This window comes from Myotis daubentonii, chromosome 8 (assembly GCF_963259705.1).
Source record: "Myotis daubentonii chromosome 8, mMyoDau2.1, whole genome shotgun sequence".
In the NCBI taxonomy this organism is placed as follows: Eukaryota; Metazoa; Chordata; class Mammalia; order Chiroptera; family Vespertilionidae; genus Myotis; species Myotis daubentonii.
Window position 1 is genome coordinate 95,093,747 of NC_081847.1, and position 22,652 is coordinate 95,116,398.

At 52.5% G+C, this 22,652-nt stretch overlaps 1 protein-coding gene across 3 annotated transcripts in view; it reads right to left on the reverse strand.

Moving 5' to 3' along the window:
- Positions 1–22,652, reverse strand: part of OSBPL1A (oxysterol binding protein like 1A) — a 117,705-nt gene that overhangs the window by 64,538 nt on the left and 30,515 nt on the right. For 2 of the 3 annotated variants that reach the window (XM_059707449.1, XM_059707448.1), the window contains 2 exons: positions 12,787–12,868; positions 6,639–6,745 (listed from right to left, as the gene is read on the reverse strand). In XM_059707449.1, coding sequence (XP_059563432.1) covers positions 6,639–6,745; positions 12,787–12,868 — 189 coding nt within the window. Of the gene's footprint in view, positions 1–1,785; positions 2,177–6,638; positions 6,746–12,786; positions 12,869–22,652 lie in introns of those variants that run through there. The other variant, XM_059707454.1, reaches the window with a different exon arrangement.

A 22,652-nucleotide genomic window follows, 5' to 3' on the forward strand; every position in this document is an offset into this window, starting at 1 on the left:
GCCAGCGACGCAAACTCATCAGGATGGATCCTGGGTCACATCAAGCATGAGAAGCCACACACGCGCGCACACACGCACACATATGCGCACACCACACGCACATGCACACATGCAGACGCACACACATGCACACACCACACGCACGCACGCACAAAGTGCACACACACGCACACAAGTGCACACACAACTGCATGCGCGCGCACACACAAGTATATGCATGCACACACATGCATGCACACATGCACGCACACAAGTGCACACACGCACGCACCCATGCACAACACACATGTACACAAACGTACGCACGCACTCGCACACACACGTACATGCTGCTAATTAAAACCTTACATATTTTTTGTTCAAAATGCCACAAAAGTTACCAAAATAAAAACCAGCTTCATTTTACATCATCTTTATTTAGCTTATGTCCTAGCTGTTTCCAAAATTAATTGGTATATTTCTGGATGACACATACAAGTTAAAAATGTGGGAATGTGTGTTGAATAATGCAGACGAAATAAAAAGACTACATTTCTACTTTTTAAAGGAATCAAGGTTTTCTTACAATCCTCATGGAGCTGATACACGCAATGACACACCCGAGTGCCAGAGGCACAGGTAAGTTACCGGAGGGTGTGCGTGGCACACGGCACACACAGAGCTGAGCATGTTGCACAATCATGTCCCCGATGTTCTGTGAGCAGCGTGTGGCGTGTAAACGACCCTGAACTGCTCACAGTCCCCGGGCACAGCCAGGGGCCTTGGCTTTTAACGTGGAACGTGAGGCCTGCGCGCCCCATTCTGCAGGGCAAGAGGCTGCGGGTCCCTGTCCGCACCCAAGACAGCCCCCAAAATTAGCCCTAAAGGGCTCCGGGCCTGGATCAGCCTGACAGCGCCTCGGGGGCCCCGTGTCCGGCCAGGGCAGCGCTGGACAAGGCCCCGTCCCGGGTGCCCGTCCCACCAAACCGCGCACTCGCCACCAGCTCCGGCGGAGCTCAGACAGGAGGGGCCGGTGAGGACCCTGGTGAGAGCTCAACCGCGGAGAAATCTGCATCTAGATTCCCGGGTCCGGCCTCACGTGACGCCGCCCACGCGCATTTCAGGCATTTTTCCCGTTTGGGAAAGGTCCCAGGAGGCGATGCTGGTCCCGGGAAAAGCCGGTTCTGTCCCCTCCGACCTCACTCTCATCGGAAACTCCAATCGCGTTAGGCGCTGGCCCCCCGGCACCCCGCCCCCCTCCCCCCAAACCCAGAAAAACACCCGCGACCCAAACACGCTCCGAGCGCCAGGCGCTGATTCTCCTGGGTCTGGGTTCGAGTTCGGCTACAAAGACTGCCTGTGAGTCATCAACATCCTCCAGCAAAACAAAGTTGGGAGCCACCCCCCCCCCCCCCGCCTGTCCGTCACGCGTGCATTTCCTGCGTTTTCTGGGACCGTCGGTGGCTGCCGATGTCGGCCAACCAGCAGCCCTGCGAAAGGTGACCGCGTCCTCCCCGCCTCCCCGCCACGACCTGCCCCCGCGTCAAGGTGAAAGGGGCGCGTCCCCGGCTGCCCACTGGGACCCGAGGGCCTGGAGCCCAGGGAGACCGGGGCCTGTCCCCTCCCGCGCCCGCGCTGGCCTCCAGCTGTTCCAGGATCCGCTCGCAGCCCCATCGCCGTGGCCGCCCCTCCCGCCGGCGTCCCCCTCCCCCTCCTGCCCAGCTCCCCCTCCCCTTCCCGCCAGCGCCCCCCGCCCCCTCCCGCCCTCCGAGGCCACCGCCACCCCGGCCCCGCGCGCCCACCGACCTGGGCCGGTCAGGGATCCGGGATCCGGGATCCGGGCGCCGCTCCGCCTGCACCTCCGCCGGCTCCCGAGTGCGCTCGGCCTGCTCCGCCTCCGCAGCCGGCCCGCACCCGGGCGCCGCAAGGTCCCCTAAGTCACCTTCGCGCGGCCCGCCCCGTCCGGGCGAGGTCAGCGGGGGCAGCCCTCCCTGCAGGGCGCTGACTCGGCGAGGTCCCGGCCTGGGCGCTGGGCCGCCTCCGGGGGCAGGGCTGGGCGCGGGCACGGCCTGCAGCGGCGCGGCTGCGGGTCCTCGGCCTCCTCCCGCCTCCCCCTGCGTCCGGGAGGCGCAGGTAGGACCAGCCGGGCAGAGCCGCGAGCAGCAGCTCCGGGAACGGGGGGAGGCGGGCAGGGAGTTGGGGGGGGCGGGCAGGTTGCCGGGAGGGAGGCGGCAGGAAACGCCACCCGCGCATCCCGCAGAGGCCGCGGGTCCGGGCGGCGCGCTGAGCCCTCTGCTGGAGAAGCCGGCCCTGCAACTTCCAAAGGCTGCCTGGCCGCCCCGGGGAGCGAGGAACCCCCTCCCGGCGGCCCCCCACCTCCCCGCGGCCCCCCCACCTCCGGGATGAGGGACACTTGGTCTCACACCAAGTCCAGTCGTTGCTGATTCTGAAATAAAGGCTGCGCCGCCCTCCGCTCGCTGTGCTGTGCGTGGCCTGGGCCACAGGGACCCAGAAAGGAAGGGGGAACAGCAGCACCCCCGCCCCTGTGAGCCCCACGTCGGGACTGACCGACCGCAGCCAGGCTTGGGGTAGACAAGGGCGAAGGGCAGGACCCCCCCACACCAGCCCCAGTGGAGGTCCCCTGGTGGTGATCCTGGTGAACAGGGAGGCTGAGGACAGTGAGGGGGACTTTCTGTCCAGCAGCAGCTTTAACCCTTTCTAATGCGGGCGAGGCCGGGAACAGAACCGACCACCTGCTGGCGGCTCCAGCTAGCTCGCTCCCAGGGCCCAGCCAGGCGTCCTCAGGGAATCCCCAAGCCCCGCCATGGCCCGCCACTCGAAAGCCGGCTTGCTTTCTCTTTTCTTTTTAAATAGTAAATTTCCAAAAGCCTGGCTTGGTATGGAGGAGCCCTGGCTGCAGAATCTCCTGGGCCCTGAGCGCGGGAGGAGGGGCTCCGTTTACAAGGCAAAGGCACCACAACCAACACCACAGGCCCTGCCACGGGGCTGCGCTGAGGCCCTCAGTCACCCCCAGGCTCTGGGAAGGAACCTCATTGTGGAGTGGAATCCCCACACACCTTCAGTTGGTTCGAGTCACGAAGGCAGAGCTGGCTGGCCTCATGCAAACCCTTTCAGTCTCTCCTTTTTTCTTCATGTTCAGTCACCCCCATCCTAGCTGTCCACTAGGGCCACGGACAGGCAGACAGGCCGCCACGGCAGTAACTCAGAGCAGTGTGCTTAGGGCAGTGCATACAGACGAGGATACACTGTCACACTGGCCAGAGCTACAGTAGCGAGGAGCTGCTGGAACCGGGGGGGGGTCTAACCCAGTTGGAAGGGGGGACCTGGGTGAGACGGGCAGGCATGCCACAGCCCGCCTGCAACCTCACCCCACAGAATGGCACTGGGGACTCTGTTGGGGGAGGAAAGGGAGGCAGACAACTGAGATACAGGAAGAATGGTGGGGGGATGAGAAGGAAGGATGAACCCCGGACAGCTCGCGTCTGTGGCTCGAGAGACCGAACAGGTGGTGACCCCTTGTGACTCGGCTGCAGGTAAGTGGCCGGGAAACGCTGCCACGTGCAGATGTTCCCCGGCCTGGACACGGGTTCGTGCTCAGGACGGTCTGCGGCGGGCACCTGAGTCACCACGGGTGCTGGCTGCAGTGGTGAGCCTTCAGGTGAGAAGGCTGAGGGGGAGCCCCCCCCCAACCCGGGGATATGAAGAGTCAGGGCTCAGGAGGGGGAGGGTGCTGCTGTAGGAAGAGCAGCTCTGGGAGCGGCCCTGAGGCCACGGAGAAGGCCCTGGCAGCAGCAGGGGCGGCAGGCAGGCCCTCGAAGGACAGGCAAGGTGTTCAGAGCTGTCCCCTGGCTCAGCAGTAGGCAGTCCTGGCAAGAATGGGTGCAGAGGACTAGCTGAGGAGTAAAGACGTGAAAACAGAAAGTATCTTTTTAAAATGGAATTGGAAAGGGAGACAAGCTGAGGGGGAGAGGGGCTGATTTCGAGCAGAAATGATGAGCAGAGACTCCAGGAGGAGGCAGGCAGACAGAGAGGGGGGCGGGCAGGCGGGCGGCCGGGCAGTTTCGCTCAGAGCCGAGGAGGAGGAGACGCTGTCGGAGGAGACAGAGCGAGGCCTGGAGGGCGTTCACGTTGGGACGAAGGGATCAGGGACCGTGACTCAAGGGCTGTGACCAGCACAGCGAGTGAGTGGGCACAGCGACCAGGACGTTCGTGACAAGGCACACGAAGCAGGATTTGTCCCCAAAGAAGCATCAGTCCGAGCGCAGCCCTGCCCGCAGGCCCTGCCGCGGCCGCATCTTCCCACGACACACGCAGCCCGAGATTCCCATCCACGCCGGCCGCACGCCTTGAGATTCCCATCCACGCCGGCCGCACGCCTTGGCAGGGCGGAGACGACGAGGGAGTAAACATCTCACCCGAGAGCCACGCCAACCATAGGAGCCAGTGCCTACCTGGAAAAGCAGGTCTGACTAGTGTCGGGGAGCCCAGCCCACAGAGGAGGGCACCCACAGTGACGTCTGTCTGACAGGGACCCACTGCGACACCCCCCTCCGCTGAGGGAAACACAAAACAAAGCTGATTCAGGATCCCCGTTTCTAGCCCTTTGAACACAAGGTAGAGAAAGACCAGCACATGAACACTCTAGTACGTTCCCAAGGCTTCCCCCAAAGCAGCGGTTCTCAACCTGTGGGCCGCGACCCCCTTGGCGGTCGAACGGCCCTTTCACAGGGGTCGCCGAAGACCATCCTGCATATCAGATATTTACATGACGACTCATCACAGGAGCAACATGACAGTGATGAAGTAGCCACGAACATAATTTTATGGTTGGGTCACACCATGAGGAACCGTATTTAAAGGGCCAGAAGGTTGAGAACCGCTGCCCTGAAACATCCAGTAGGGTTCCCTTCAGCACACCCATCACAAACCCGACAGCCTGCTGTACTGCAGCTTCCTTTTCAACACAAGCATGTTATTTACGAGTGAAACACGCCCAGTCCTGCCTCCTTCACGTGGAGGCCGTAGGAAGTCCTCGGGATCTGGGTCGGGGCGCAGCATTCCCAAACGAGCAGGCGGCACCCCCGAGCCACACAAACAGAGGCCCCGAGCCCGGCACTCAGCCGGGGCTCACGGTAAACCCTCCGGCTCGCACACAGCCAGGGGACTCCGCCTGTAGACGTAATTTTACCAAGTTTGTTATCTGGTTTTTGTTTTAATAAACAGGAGATTTAAAGAGTAAATCAGAAGGGATCAGTATTCCATGGCTAGAGGCAGGCACACAGTTGATCTAAAAATCAGGGAGAATTAAAAAAAAAAATCCATAAGGAGCCACAGAGAAAAGAGCTAATAATACTGTCATTAATTTTGTTTGGTGACAGATGGCATGCGATAACACCGTGAGGTATATAAATGCTGAATCAGCATGCTGTGCACCTGAAACTGGAACTAATGTCATATGTCAACTATAATTAAAAATTTAAAAGAAGTTAGGGATATTTTGAACTCAATAATAATAAAAATTTGGCAAAAAAACCCAAAACCCCACTAAGGAACAAAAGAGATTCAAAAAGTCTTAGCAAAGAACTATATGATTTCACATGTGGAATATGAAAATGAAAGCTATGAACACAAACAGCGTGTGGGGGTTGCCTGAGGGAGGGGGTGGGGGAGAAAGGGGCCCTAATACGAGGGAACAGGAGACCTGACTCTGGGTGGTGGGCACATGGTCCCATATACAGATGTTGTAAATTAGTAATCCACACGAGACCTGTATGTTCATGTTGACTAATGTCACCCAATAACATTTAAAATAATTAAATATATATATATTGGATCTTCAAAAAAAAAAACTATGAGCAGGACTGGGCCATTTAGTCAAAAAACAGAGTCCTATGAGACTGCCCCCTCCAGGCACTTCTGTGTTAAGTTTAACAATTCGGCTTAAGAAACAAATGTGAGGCCTGGCTGGGTGGCGCGGGTGGTTGGAGCCTCGTCCCGATATGCCAAGGTTGACGGTTCAATCCAGGTCAAGGCACATACAAGAATCAACCAATGAACGCAAAAATGAGTGCAACACAAGCTCATGTCTCTCTCTCTCCTTCCTCTCTCTAAAATCAATAATTAAAAAAATAAATGTCAAACATTTAGAATAACTGTCATCAAAAAATATTAGAATGAAAACAGTATGCATTTCACCCACTGAGTTCAGTTCACACAGGTAAATAAAAGTATCAGATAGTTTTCACATAAAGGCCTTGATCTCTAGAATATTTTCCTAACCCTCTTATTGGAACATTTCACTAGAAGTAGGACTTGAAAACACGCTTGTTAATAAACATGGCTATGTCCATGACCTGGATGGCATGAACAGGAACTGTTTCGGAATCATCCTGCCCAATTAAGGATGAATGAGTTCTGGGAGCACGTGAGACCTTGTTCTGTGGCATATGCCATCCATTTGGCTCAAACTATTATAAAAATGCAAAAAAGTAGCTAAGATCTGGTGAAGAATGCAGCTTCCATGTCCTCTGTTGGCACCGTGGCTCCTGCCTGTGCACATTCTGAAAGCACTGACTCACGGGACGGCCAGTAGGCGACGCGCCCTCGACTGCTGGGAAACGCGACTCCGCGGGACCTACCCCTTCCTGCTTCGCCAGGAGCGCGAGGCAGTCGCTCAGCGCCGCGCAGGTCTCCCTCGACGCCTCGGAGACAACGTCGACTTTCTGAAGAAAGGACGGAAGCATCTCTGGAAATAAACACACCCCCCGTGAGAGAGACGGTAAGTCCTCGGCGTCACTCTGACCAAACACCCTCACAGCCACCAACTTCGTGTTTCCTGCTGCCACCTACACAGCGCGACCGTCCCCTCCTGGGCACAGTGAGCACCTGCGTTCGCAGGGCACGGAATCGCCCAGAAAGCGAGCGAGGCAGCCCTGGCCGGGGACGGCTGGCGTCCCGCAAGGGGAGAGCCGGGCGGGCCACGCGCTGGCAGGTAAGTAACAACCGTGTTTAAGAGACGCGCCGCCAAGAGGGCTGACAGCACGGGTGCACACGTCACAGCTCCTTTCATGGCGTTCCTGCACACCACTCAGCGTACTGCTGGACACACAGAGGTCACCCCGTCGCTGGCAGGCTGGCTGAGGCACCTGAAGGCGGCATTCACCCAAGTTCCTCTAGTTCTTATCGGACAAATGTTTGGCATAAACAGGTCTTTTCACTCTCAAAGCTGTGCCCCTGTAGTTTCAGGGCCTTTTAGCAGGTTTGTCCCTACAGTTTCAGTATTTCTTAGAACGTGTTTGCGTTGGGAAGAAAGAAGTGGCAATGCAGTGGCCCCCATATCCCCAGGTTCCACGCCTGAGAGCCACCCAGCGCAGATCGAGACGATTCCGAGCGGAAATGGCATGCTGTTGCTGGCATGTACTGTGTGAAGCCAACGTGTACAGATGTCTTTCTTCTCACTATTCCCCAGACAATGCAGTATAGCAACCATTCACATAGCATTTCCTTGCATTCGGTATTGTAAGTAACTGGAGATGATTTAAGGTGTGCAGGGTCAAGGTAGGCTACGTGCAAATGCTATGCCTTTTATGCAACGGACTTGAGCATCTGCAGGTGTTGGTACCCAGGGAGGTCCTGGACCCAGTTCCCCTCAGACACAGAAAGGCCCCTGAGTGTATTTCCCCAGGTGCCCTGAAGAAACTGGACCATTTGCCCATTATCTTAACCCATTTACCATCACAGAAAACAGAAACGAGACAGAATGCCCTCTCATCACGTACAAGACAAGTACATGCCATTTCCCCTCTGGATTAATGCAGGGACACAGCTCAGTTAAAGCTGGGTGGAATTTATGCTAACTATGCATTAGGGTCCTTCCAATGTGTCTCTTCCATCAAATAAAAATCATAACATTGAGGAAGCTTTTCATCAAAAAAAAGAAGACAATGAAACCAGCGGCATCCTTTGTATTTCAAGTCGCCTCACTCAGAACGCTGTTCTGTAAACAAAGCAAGGCCAGCGAGCACAAGCAACCTCGCGAGCCCGAACGCCAGCCATCTCCATCGATTAGGACATGAGACAGTGGGCTCCCCGATCAAGAGACAAGAAGTTTCAAATAAGAAATAAAAATAAGTAAAACCTACAAGAACACATGACAGATTATCCGTGACCATATTTTCTATGTGATAAAACTGTGAATAGTATTCGTCTAGATTTTTTATTTTCTAAAATTTCTATAAAAATATGATTTGAGCAAAGAAAAGTCCTTTTCTTGGAAAAATTATGTCTCAAAACTCGTAAGGCGGAAGTGGGCGCCAGGAAGAGGTCAGCGGGAGTGAGTTATACACGCGCGCTCACTGACATCCGGATACGAAGGCCACACGACATTGCACTATTTCCCATCGTAGGACCTTCCTCGTGCTGGCGATCCCTCCCTGCGCCCCATTGAAGCGACTGCGTTCTAAGAGAAACCTGACTTTCCGGGCTTTATTTCTCACTCGGAACCTTTGGTGCACACGTGAGAGTCCTCCTGTACGAGCTCCAAACAGCAGGTGACAGTGCCATGTGCTGGGCTCCATCCGACCTGAAAGTCCCTCCACAGACGGGTCAGCGCTGCGGCTGAGGGGAGGAGTGCACAGAACAGACAGCTCCGCCCCCGCTGGGGGTAACCCAGTAACGTTCCACTTCCACGGTCCCATTCCACTTCCACGGTCACGCGCCAGGAAGCGCAGGCATGGCCCCTGTGGCTGTGATTCCTGCGTTAAGTACCGTCACACGCTAAACCATCTCCCATTGTGCCTGTGCGAGACATTCCACACTTTAGACACGCACTGGTCAGCACAAAGCAAACACTAACTGTCAAAATAAACGTTTAAGATCGCATGCAAGCTTGTTTCAAAAGACAACCCAAGAAATATATATTGTTTCTATAAGAATCTATTGAAAGAGTATCCAATTCTTCTGTCCAAAACAGACTCGAAAGTTACCTAATTTCTGTGACAATCTGGTGTTTAGAGATCCGGAAGTTACTCTTCACCTGCCCAGGGGTCTGGTGCGGGAGCCGGTGGATTTGCGGCGCCCGGGGGGGGGGGGGGGCACAGCACGTTTCTTACATAGGACGGATGCATGTGGTTATATATAGACTGCAACTGCTCAGCTTCTGGACAGTTCCCCGGGGTCACTGCAAACGGTTTCAGTCACTTAGCATTTAGAGACGAAGCTGCCATGAATAAACGCTGAGTGAAGGAACGGCTAGCTGCCATATTTGGCCGACTATAAAAAAGTGGCCACCTGCTTCTGAGGAAAGTGTTATTTTTTATACGGAAGTTATTTTTGAACTCAGGAAAGATGCTAGAAGGTCCTGTGTGAAAACTTCCCTTTGGAGACTTATAAAAGCTCACACCTGTGGCTCCCAGGACACCACTGTGATTCCGATCCGGGGAAACTGTCAAGGAAACGCCTGCTTCTTGTTATGTGGACAAACCAGAACCTGGCACAGGCAGCTCCCCTGGTGCTGACGCAGAAAAGGCCGCTTGGCCCGACGGAACCTCACTTCTTCAACTCGACGGCTCCCGCAGGCGCTCTTCCTGTAAAGGTTTCTTTTCCTAGAAACAGGCCTCCAGACCTTTGTTCCAGATGCTTCCGCTTCCCTGAGCCTGGAAATAGTAATTCATGTTCAGAAGCTTCCGCGGAACCATCTCCCCAGCCACACCCTGGAATATTCCAGGGAGCCAGCAGAGGAACATAAGGCTGGGAGGGGCGGCCAGACGAGAGGCGTGGCTGTAACTTACAGGGAAATGCTGTGGCCTACTTAGCGCCTGGCAGGGTGCGGAGGAGGGAACACAGAGAGACGTCAGGTCAGACGGAATGGCGGTGGGAAGAGACCATGGGGACTCCGGTCTGGGCGAGGTCAGGGTCTCCCTGGCCGAGGGAGGAGCCAGCAGAGTCAGAGGGAAAGGGACCAGCAGGCTGGTGGTCCTCAGAACGGCTTTGCCTCCATGCTAAGCGAAGACCTGTGTGCGAGTGGATGTTCTGTGCAGAGGACGTCACCCACTGTGTTCTAGAAGGATCCCGGGAAGGGCCTGGAGGTGGTGGTGGACCTGGGCCAGTCTGCAGTGGCCCCTGCGGGAGACGGTGTGGCAGGGCGAACGTGGTGACGGGGCGACCTGACGCCTCGGATCCTGATGCAGACTTTGCGTGACTGAAGTGCCTCTCCCGTGAGGTCTCCTGTTTGCTGACCAGGATGCGCTTACATGCAGTCAGCAGCGTGCAATGACGTGTGCGCATGAGGAGGCAGGTGGAGTATAGTTCAATAACATGCAGCCACAGGCTCAGCCACATTAACACGCATCCACCCACGAATCCAACCCCAGCAATCCTTCAGCAATGAAGCCGTGGTCACATGTAAATGCCCCACACGCAGTACTTGTCATTCCTTAGAGCGGGGGGCGGGCGGGGGGCGGGGGGGGACAGGCTGCCTGCCCACCTTCAGGAAGTCCCCAGGTTGTGCTGTTGGGTGGTGCTGTTTCCGCAGCCAGGCTGTGGGCGGAGACGGGAGGAGGCGATGGCAACGCTGGCCCTGGGAACCTCCAGCGGCCTTGCCAACCAGAGAGACCGACTCCGCTGCGTCCGGAAGGCAGGGCGAGGGTCCACGCATGGGGATGAGAGGAGCATTTCAACAGGGGACACCGGACGAGAGACGAGGCATTTGGTCTAAAGCGTCTTCAGGGCCCGGGCGAGAGCGTGACACACGGAGCCCTTAACGCCGAGGGAGCGCCTGCATTTTATCCTCTTGCTTCCAGGGCCCATAGGAGATATTTTCAACAGAAAAGCAGGATCCAAAAAGCATCTTTCTAAAATTAACCTGGCAAGCGACATGCAGCGTTTCACAGAACCGGAGCTGGAAGCGTTCCTGAAAGCCATCTGAGCGCTCCCTCCTGGCGGGAGGGGGAGGGGGAGCGTGGGGGCGGCAGGCAGCAGGCTGAGGTGGAGAGCTGACTATAATGGTAGCGGTAGCCATCTGAGCAAGGAAGCAGGGCACCGAGTCTTAACTTTCAAACCGTTTTGTACTAAACTGTTAGGCCATTTCGACCCTGAAACCTGGACTCTGGACTCTGGCCACAGACCTGTTCGTTTTGCATCTCGAGGCCGCCTGGTGGAGGGCGGGGCTTCCAACAACACCGTCCTTACCCCGCTCACTCACTGCACCATCCTGCAGGCGTCATGTCTGTGCCTGTCGGGGGTAAGTCGACGGCAGGGCCCTGAGCCAGGCCGTAAGGTCACAGGCACACGTCTCCCAGTTCCCGGAGGCACCCCAGGACGCACTGTCTCGGGGTCTGAGCGGTGTCACACCTCCAGGGCCACACGAGGCAGCCATCGTGGTGAGAGGCTCGTACGGGGGGGTCCGAGCCAAGAGAGCTGACTCCAGGTTTACCAAAGACTTGATTTGATTGTAGTTCTGACATTAAGTTTTTTTCTTTGGTGCAAGTTAAGGAAATTAATCTTTATATTTCATCTCACTGTGGTTCTACATCTATATATATATATATATATATATATAGAGAGAGAGAGAGAGAGAGAGAGAGATAGGTATATATAGATGATTTTTTTTTTTATTGATTTCAGAGAGGAAGGGAAAGGGAGAGAGAGATAGAAACATAATGAAGAGAGAGAATCATGGATTGGTTGCCTCCTGGACGCCCCCTACTGGGGATCGAAGCTGCAACCTGGGCATGTGCCCTTGACCAGAATCCAACCTGGGACCCTTCAGGCCTCAGGCTGACCCTCTACCCACTGAACCACACCAGCCAGGGTTACATCTTTTAAAATGTTGCTATATCTCTTCTTGCTTTGGATGGTTCTTGGCAAAGACAGTGTTTTAAGAGCCCACTGCTGGTCGATGGTCTTAGCATAACTCTACGCATACACTCCAGACCGCTGCAGAGGTGAATTCTAGCGAATAAAGCTGTGATTATTCCTTAAAATCCACTGTGGATGAGCCGCATTAACACACTATTCCAGCCCAACTCATCATCACAACGACCTAACCGCTGTCTCCCACAGCTGTCCTCCCACTGCGGTCACTGCTGACACACACCACTCCAGTGGAACTGGGTGTGTCCGAGGGCCATCTGGAGACACAGAGCATCTACACCAGTTCCTGGGAGTTCACTGAGGGAAACCAGCTCACGCTTAACACGGATAGGTAGTAATCACCTCGGAGAACGGAAGCAATCACACGCTAGTACCGACTGCACAGTCAAAGAAACAGTTCCTTAAGGTACAAAGTCAGTGGTACTTTCCAACACTTCCTATTGGTACTGGATCTGACACTGCATGTTATATCGGATTGTGTTTTGATTTCTGAAGGATCCAGTCAACTCCTAATGATTCCTAACTGTGGAGAGGGGAGACACGGGAAGGTGAGGCGGGCTGCCATCAGCAGACAGGCTCATGCAGAATCGCAGATCGGAACGCCCAGCCCTGGACACCGCCCGCCTCACTCACAGGGAGGAAACGGCTCCTCGAGCAGCAGCCCGCAGGGGGCAGAGCAAGGGCCAGGCCAGGACCCTCACTGCAGCTCCACACGCCAGTTCTCTCGAGTCACCAGCGGGATTCCAACCACAAAGTGAATTTCCAGCCCCAAATGGTAACTTTGCCTCTGTTGTTTTTTTTCTTAAAAGAATGAAAAGATTTAACCTAAAGGGCGAGCACCCAGGAGGATGGCTGTGTCGGAGGGCGGGGGCGGGGCTGGCTTCAGTGCCATCTCTGGTTTCGGTGGTTTTTTACCTTTAGCCACGTCGCACTCCTCCATCATCTGGAGAAAGCCGGCGAGTTCCCTATCCAGTCGCTGCCGGCAGGCCTGCGCTTTCTGGAAGAGAAACACAAACAGAAAGAAACTAAGTGAAAACAAACCATTAAGAGAATTTTTTATTACAGATGCTTTAATGTCCCATCAAAACCCTTAGTTCACAGGTTGACAGGCTGTAATACATTCTCCTAACAGAGCAAATGGTGAGGAAGACTGTTCCAACCTGAATGTAAGCTAATCACTACAGACTCACAAAAGCAAGTATTTCTAAACTCTAAGTACCTTCAGCATCTGCTGTGTAGGCACCGGACAACGGCACTCGCTGCTCCCCACACCCACACCTCATGCACGTCCCAGGCGGCCGGTCCCTGACTCAGCACCAGTTAACGGGCTTGATTAGGTTCATGGGGAAGTTACCAAATGCGTCCCTGACTGCGTCTTTAAACTATTAAAAAGTCCAGATGGTGCTCGCACTTGGAATCAGACACCGAGCCCACTCAGCACTCTCACTGCGGCCGCCCCCACAGAATCGGACACGCTAAGGACACGCTCTCGGCGAGAAGCAGCTGATGACAATGAGGTGACGTCAGTGACAGACAGCACCCTTCCTGTCACACGGAAGTCTCCATTCCCAGGTCCTGACAGCAACGCAGACAGAGCGTCCGTGTGCGCTGTGCCCGCCTCCGTGTGCACCTGGAGTCCATCCACTACATGAACAGCGCGACTTTAGGGTTAACTTTACTTATGGTTCCCTTCAAAGAGGGAAGACTAAGCAAGGAAACTGTCGCTGTACAGCGGATGGTGACGGGAGTAAAAACATCTGTTCCGAGAACCTCGGCCTTAGGAGAACCCCGTGTGGGGAGAGAACTTGTTCAGCTTCGTGACTGACATCGTGACCCCCGACCGGATCTCTGGGCCAGGGACACTCGCCCTGCTCTCCTATGGCGTCTCAGTGCTGTGCTGCTCAGCCAGCCACGGAGGAACCGGTCCTGGGAGCACGTGAGTGGCGGGCGCGTCCTCCTGAAGCCTGCATGACGCTGTTCTGAGTTCTCACAACATGAACATGCAGTTCACCTGTTCTGAGAGCGTCCCCCACGGCGCCTTTCAAGCCCCTCAGAAGTGCAGCGGTTTGCTGGGCGACCTCTCACAGGGCGGGGGGGGGGGGATCTGGGGGCTGAGACCTGCGCTGGGACCACATGGAGCTCACGTCTTATTCACTCCCCCCTCCCTCCAGGCCTACGGAGCTCCGCATCCGCTTTCCTGCCGTGGGGAGCGAGGTGCACGAGGGCGAGAACTGGCCTCACTTGCAGACGGCGAGCCCCTCGCCAACACGCTGGTCCCCAGGTGACGACCAAGGACAGAGCCGCCCCCACAGCATCGTCCTCGACACCTGCCTCTCCCGCCTCCCCTCACACGTCCACCTCCCTCACTGACCACAGTTCTCGACGACTGACTCGCTCTCCAGGGTTTCACAGACCAGCTGGCAGGGGTCGCTCCACGCACTCTGCTCTAGGGGGGGCCCGGGGGCCCTGCCATCGACAACGGCGCCATCTGACCGACACTGAGAACGGGAAGAGGCAGTGAGACAGAGCACGCTGTCCGACTGGCTGCCATGCTGCTCAGCAGCCGTCGGTTCTTTTCTGAACCGAGAGTCACTTATGAGGGTTAACATCTGCGCGTCCTCCGTGAGCCCAGCGTGGAGCCTCTTCCCGGCGTCCATGCCGCCCGGGTGCGACGAAGGGACTGTTTCAGGTTTTATTCTTTATTGGTTCCACAGCCGGGGGTCCCACTGGGAGCCATGTTCTAACGCCAGGTGTGGCATATTTTAAAGCCACGTTCTCCAGGCACAGAGCACAGTACCAGCATCGTACCACGGACGGGGGCCTGTGGACACAGGCCCACGGACAGGGGCCCACGAGGCCAGGTGAGCAGTGAGCCCCTCCCACAGCCAGGGCCTCCTGCGCCCCCTCCACCCACCCAGGTGCGAGCTGTTGGCTTTGTTTGACTTCGTTGACGTTGACCGACTTCACGGTCCCTGCCCCACAGGCCGGCTTTAACGTGTGTCCCAAGGAGGGGCCTCGGGGAGGGGGGAACAGAGTGGGAGGGAGGAGCCATGACTTCCGGGCTCGGCTAGGACGCCCCACCTGTGGGGAGCAGCCCGCCTGCCACGCGCAGTCCAGGCAGCAGACGACTGACGGGCGCGAGAGGAGGTCGGCACCAAAGGGCAGACAGAGACTCCGCGGACTTACACCCCGGGACACGCAGCACCGCCTGCCTCTTGCCACTGGCAGCATCGGGGGCCGCGGGCAGGGGCTCGGGCTGAGGGAGAGGAGCTGCTACACCCCACAGGGCGGCTGTCAGGCAGGTGGGGACGTGCCAAACTCATGCAGCTGAAGACGTCAAATGCGTGCAGCTTGCTGCATAGAGTCACTACATCACGTTAACCACTGAGCAGCATGGATCGCAGACCCTGAGGACACCCTACTCCCCCCCGAGTCCCCCTACGTCCACCGCGGCCGAGAAGACGCCGTCCCCCACCTCCCACTGTCGCAGCGTCCCTACGCCTGCTCTTGCTGCTGCTGGTGATCGCCGGGGCTGCTCCGTACCCTCACGTGTTGTTGTGGGACAGACATTTACACAAGCAAACCCAGGCCAGAGAGAGAGGCCGCTCCTCCTCACACACCATCAGCCCTCGAGACGTTTCCACCCTTTCCCAGCTCCAGGCAAAGGCTGCTGCCAGTTCCCGTCTTCCGGAGACGAAGCCTGCAAGGCCCTGAGTGCACAGCCCTGCTCCTCTCCCCAGGGGCAGCGCGTCCATAGCTCCCCTCCCGCTCGCCGTGCGCCCCCTCAGTCCTGCACGGACACACCCCCTGCACCTCCCAGCCTGTGCCAACGACAGTCCTCTCTCTGCACATTCACTTAATTAGGGATCATTTTCTCTAAATCAGGGACGTTTGATATCACTCTCTCATTCGGTTAAAGGCACCAGCTTCTGCTCATTACTCTTTATCCTGCAGAGCCAAGCGTGTCCAACAAAGAGGCCCCGAGCCGAAGGGCGGGCGGCGGGCCCACAGGACGCCGCGGTGATGGCAGCCTTGTCTCCGTGCCCACCCAAAGGGCTGAGCTGACTGGGTTCTGATCATCTGCGGGGCTAGTGGGTCCTGTGCGGCTCTGCGCCAATGCTGTGGGAGACTCTCTCTTCCAGTTGTCATTTCTGCACGATCCCCCAGTGGCAGGAAGCCGCCATTGCCAGGACTGGTCGCATCCCCTCTCCCTGAGGCCTGGCCTCAGGCAGGACAGACGGACAGCTGGGAGGACAGCGGTCAGACCACGGAGGCCCTCGTGTCGAGGGGAGGAAATCGAGACCACAAGCAGCATTAACACAGGCAGGTGTTCCAGCCTCAGCTGACGCCCCCCTTTCTTGTAGGCCCACCTTCCGGCCCAGAGCAGGCTGAGGGAAGAGGGTCCCGATGGCCCTCGGGGGTTGGAGAGCGTCCCGTCCCGTCCCTGACCTCCTCTGGGAAGCCGGCAGGCGCCCAGAGCTGGCCCCACCGTGCCCTGGCGCCCTAAGACCGGAGACCCAGGGCCTGCGGGGCCGGCTCCACACGCTCATTTCCGAGTTCACCTACGTGGGACCGACCTGCAGAAGCCACAACAGAGTGAGAACTCACAGACGAGCATTTAAATCCTATTGGTCGAGATGAGGCTACAGCCCCCAAACCTGGAAGTGCTTGCCACTGGCTAAGGGCTCACTGACTTCAGGCGATAAAATCTAGACAGCAGCCGCGGGCGTGGCTTGGGGGCTGAGCATCAACCTGTGAACCAGGAGGTCACAGTTCAATTCCCGGGCAGGGCACACGCCTTGGTTGCAGGCTCAGTCCCCAACACGGAGAGTGCAGGAGGCAGCCGATCAATGATTCTCTCTCGTTATTGATATTTCTACCTCTCCCTCTCCCTTCCTCTCTGAAATCAATAAAAAAATATTTTTTTTAAATCTAGAAAACAAACACTTCATGGTTGTAAAGTTAACACAGAAACACAATATTCAAACAAGTAAAATGAAAGGCATAGTTGAGACTGAGAAACCAAAAAATTTGAAAACTGTGCCAAAGAAGAAACATTTCTTCAAGAAAGTTGGTAAATAATATGCAAATTAGTAGACTTTGATTTTACCTATAGCTTCCACTAAAAAGGTCCTAAAATTCCATAATCCTGGAAAGATATTGGTGCACGTTGAGTCCTCCCAGGTTTCATCATCGACTGAATTCGGAGGATAGATGAACTAGAGAGGAGTTCTTTTCACGCAGGGAATACTGACTGACCAAAAGTTAAAATATGTAGCAACGTTTTTTATTTAACACGATTTTGGCCATAGATACTTACGCCTTCTTTATCTACCCACACAGCTTTAATGTCGGTGCAATGCTCTGATAGATGTAACTTGTGCAAAGTTCCCTGGCCTGAAAATTACGTGGTTGGCACATCACACACTGGCGGATAGATCCAGGGAATAGAGCAGTACAACGGGAAAGCGCCACGTCTTCCTGTCCGTCATACACGGAGGCCGGACCAAAGACTGAGCTCTTTCTCACCGAAATGGAAGGCCCTGAACACATTTCGTCCGCTCAGGAGTTTTCTCGTGTTTTGCGCCACCTGTTAAGGACTGCTCACGAGTGTTCTCGTTTTCATGCCCATGGAAAAAGAAGCGAATCTAGATACTTACGTAAATTTTGTTTGGTCCCTCTTCATAGAGGAAAATGTGTTACGCAGCACCATACGTTAAAAAGTACTAGGAACTTTGAATCCCAGCAACAACACAGAGTGGTGCCTGGTACGCAGTGCCTTGTTGTGTTGTATTTTGTGCCTTTAAGTCAACGCATCAGATCCAAACAACAGCAGCCTCCTGAGCACCACAACCTCTGTCTGAGGAACAACAGCTGTACGTGAAACCTCCCCCTACCAGCCAGAAGAGCTACCACAGCTGTGAACAGCACCCACCAGAGGAGCTGCTGCCAACTGAGAAGCAGCTGCTACCGCAACCGCCCGAAGAGCAACCAAAGCCCAAGGAGTCACTGCAACCAAGGGAGCAGCCACTGAACGACTCAACGTCTAGATATGTCAGTGAGATCAAACATGGGTAGACAAAGAAACCCCCAAAGGAAAGAAAAAGAGGACTCGCCAGAAAAGCAGCTAAGTGATACAGAGGCATGCAACATGACTGAAAAAGAATTCAGAATAAGGGTCCTAGAGTTCATAAACTGGGAGGAGGAAAAAATCAATAACATATGCAAGAAGCTAGAAGAAACAGATGAAAAAATCAACAACTTAAGTAAGACCCAAGAAGAAATGAAGAGTGATATAGCTGCAATAAAAAACACCATTGAAAGTATCAACAGTAGACTAGGAGAAGCGGAGGACCGAATTAGTGAATTAGAAGACAAGGAAGCAAAACACACCCAAACTGTACTGCAATTGGAGAAAAAAATTAAAAGACAGGAGGAGAGCCTAAGGGAGCTTTGGGACAACATGAAACGAAACAACATACGAATAATAGGGGTGCCAGAACAACAGAAAGAGGAACAAGGATTAGAAAACCTACTCGAAGAAATAATATCAGAAAACTTCCCTGAGGTGGGGAAGAAAAAAGTCACACAAGCCCAGAGAGTCCCAAACAAGGTGAACCCGAAAAGACCCACACCAAGACACATCATAATTACCATGGCAAATGTTCAGGACAAAGAGAGAATCTTACAGACTGCAAGAGAGAGACGGAAAGTTGCATACAAGGGATCTCCCATTAGATTATCAAATGACTTCTCAACAGAAACACATCAGGCCAGAAAAGAATGGACGGAAATTTAGAAAGTGATGCAAAGCAAAGGACTGAATCCAAGAATACTCTATCCAGCAAGGCTATCATTCAAAATTGAAGGAGAAATAAGAAGCTTCACAGACAAAAAAAGACTAAGGGAGTTTATCACCACCAAGCCAGCAATGCAAGAAATGCTAAAGGGACTGGTGTAAAAAGAAGAAATAAAAAGCTCAGAAAGAAAACAGCCACACAAAAAAAGAAATGGCTACAAACAAGTACCTTTCAATAATAACTTTAAACGTAAACGGACTAAATGCTCCAACCAAAAGACATCGAGTGGCTGAATGGATAAAAAAACATGACCCATACATCTGCTGTCTACAAGAGACCCACCTCATTAGAAGGGACTCACACAGACTGAAAGTGAAAGGATGGAAAAATATCTTTCAGGCAAATGGAAAGGAAAAGAAAGCTGGGGTAGCAATACTTATATCGGACAAAATAGACCTCAAAGTGAAGGCCATAACAAGAGATAAGGAAGGCCACTTCATAATACTAAAGGGATCAATACAACAAGAAGATATAACTCTGGTAAACATATATGCACCCAATGCAGGAGCACCCAAATTCATAAAAAAAACTCCTGGAAGATATCAAAGGAGAGATCGACAACAATACAATCATAGTAGGGGACTTAAATACACCACTGACATCACTGGATAAGTCTGCTAGACAAACAATCAGCAAAGATACAGCAATCCTAAATGACTCACTAGATCAGATGGACTTAATAGACATCTTCAGAACACTTCACTCCAAAGCCAGGGAATATACATTCTACTCAAATGCTCATAAGACATATTCAAAAATAGACCATATATTGGGACACAAGCAAAGTATCTCCAAATTCAAGAAGATTGAAATCATAAAAAGCGTCTTCGCAGACCACGATTGCCGGGAGCCGGTCCATGCTTGCTGTTTCAAGGGACCTGGCATATATGGCATACTGTTCTTAATATGTTTGCTCACCTTCTTGGCGCTGTGTTTTAACCAAGGTCACCTCTCCGAGAAAGGTTGAATCCCCAGGTAGGGATTTTCCCCTGAAGTTAGGGAGGGAATAAAACCCCTCAACTAAGTGCCAGGCGGGTAATTAATCCCTTTGACTACGAACAATCATGCTTAGACTACATAATCTTTTCTCCCTGGAATGGAGATAAGAAACGCCCTAACCTTTGTAATAGAGATTGATAGGATTGAATCAACTGGTATAAATACAGTTGTAACAAGACAGAAACACTCAGAACTCAGAACACAGAACTAAGGACACAGGGCTTGGAAGACAGGACCAAGAGAGACAGAGCCTAGGCACAGAACCTACACAGAACATTCTCTAGAGACAGAAGAACTTCACTGGAGAGAGCATGCTGGAGGATCCTGGAGAGGGACTGGCCTCGGAGCCTAGAGACAGAGCCTAGCGGGAGAACATGGCAAGGGATCCTGGACTGAACCTGACTACAGAGATTGGCAGGAGAACCTGACTGGAACCTGGACACTGAACCTGACTGGAGTACCTGTACAGAACCTGGCTGGAGACCCCGACAAGCGAACCCGGCTATGATGATCAACTGAACGCTATCTCTGTATCGTTCCTTCTTCGCCGACTCCGTCTACGCCTTTGGGGACCCCTGGACCTGCTGGGGTTGGACCCCGGCACACGATGGCATAATATTAGAAATAAACTACAATAAAAACAACCCAAAATACTCAAACACCTGGAAGCTGAATAGCATGCTATTAAATATTGATTGGGTTACCAATGAGATCAAAGAAGAAATTAAAAACATCCTGGAAACTAATGACAATGAAAACACAACAATCCAAAACCTATGGGACACATTGAAAGCAGTCCTGAGAGGGAAGTTTATAGCTCTACAGGCCTATCTCAAAAAACAAGAAAAAATGGTAGTAAATCATCTAACTCTACAACTCAAAGAATTAGAAAGAGAGCAACAAGAAAACCCCAGAGTGAGCAGAAGGAAGGAGATAATAAAGATTAGAGCAGAAATAAATGACATAAGAGACCAAAAAAACAATACAGAAAATCAATGAAACCAAGAGCTGGTTCTTTGAAAGGATAAACAAGATTGACAAACCTCTAGCCAGACTCACCAAGAAGCAAAGAGAGAGGACCCAAATAAACAAAATCAGAAACGATAGAGGCGAAATAACAACAGACCCCACAGAAATACAAATGATTGTTAAAAAATACTATGGACAGCTCTACTCCAACAAACTAGACAACCTGGAGAAATGGACAAATTCCTAGAAAAATACAACATTCCAAAACTCAATCAGGAAGAATCTAAAAACCTCAACAGGCCAATAACTATGGAAGAAATTGAAGCAGTCATCAAAAAGCTTCCAGCAAACAAAAGCCCAGGACCAGACGGCTTCACAGGGGAGTTTTACCAAACATTCAAGGAAGAACTAAAACCTATCCTCCTCAGACTACTACAAAAATTTCAAGAGGAAGGAACACTTCCAAGCTCATTCTATGAAGCCAGCATCACCCTAATACCAAAACCAGGTAAAGACAACACAATGAAAGAGAATTACAGGCCAATATCCCTCATGAACATAGATGCCAAAATCCTCAACAAAATCTTAGCAAATCGGATCCAGCAGTACATCAGAAAGATCATACACCATGACCAAGTAGGATTTATCCCAGGGATGCAAGGATGGTACAATATCCGCAAATCAATAAACGTGATACATCACATAAACAAATTGAAAGAAAAAAACCACATGGTCATATCAATTGATGCAGAAAAAGCATTTGACAAAATTCAACACCCATTTTTGATAAAAACTCTCAGTAAGGTGGGAGTAGAAGGATCATACCTCAACATAATAAAAGCCATATATGACAGGCCCACAGCCAACATCATACTCAACGGACAAAAACTAACACCATTTCCCCTAAGAACAGGAACAAGACAAGGATGCCCCCTCTCACCACTCCTGTTCAACATAGTACTGGAAGTGTTAGCCATTGCAATTAGGCAAGAAGAAGAAATAAAAGGCATCCAAATTGGAAAAGAGGAAGTAAAACTGTCCTTATTTGCAGACGACATGATATTATACATACAAAACCATAGAGACTCCATCAGAAAGCTACTAGACTTAATACATGAATTTGGCAATGTAGCAGGATACAAAATTAACCCCAAGAAATCTGAGGCATTTCTATACACCAATAGTGAACTTTCAGAAAGAGAGATTATAAAAACAACCCCGTTTACCATCGCACCAAAAAAATTAAGCTACCTAGGAATAAACTTAACTAAAGAGGTAAAAGACCTCTACTCAGAAAACTACAGGACGTTGAAAAAAGATATAGAGGAAGACATAAACAGATGGAAGAACATACCGTGTTCATGGATTGGTAGAATCAACATCATTAAAATGTCCATACTACCCAAAGCAATCTATAAATTCAACGCACTTCCCATTAAAATACCAACGGCATACTTCAGAGATCTAGAACGAACTCTCCAAAAATTCATCTGGAATAAAAAAAGACCCCGAATAGCTACAGCAATCCTGAAAAAGAACAAAGTAGGTGGGATCTCAATACCAGATATCAAGTTGTATTACAAAGCCACTGTTCTCAAAACTGCCTAGTACTGGCACAAGAATAGGCATATAGGTCAATGGAATAGAATAGAGAGCCGAGAAATCGGCCCGAATCAATATGCTCAATTAATATTTGACAAAGGAGGCAAGAGCATACAATGGAGCCAAGATAGTCTCTTCAATAAATGGTGTTGGGAAAATTGGACGGGTATATGCAAGAAAATGAAACTAGACCACCAACTTACACCATACACAAAAATAAACTCCAAATGGATAAAGGACTTAAATGTACAACAGGAAACCATAAAAATTCTAGAAGAATCCAAAGGCCACAAAATCTCAGACATATGCTGAAGCAATTTCTTCACTGATACAGCTCCTAGGGCACTTGAA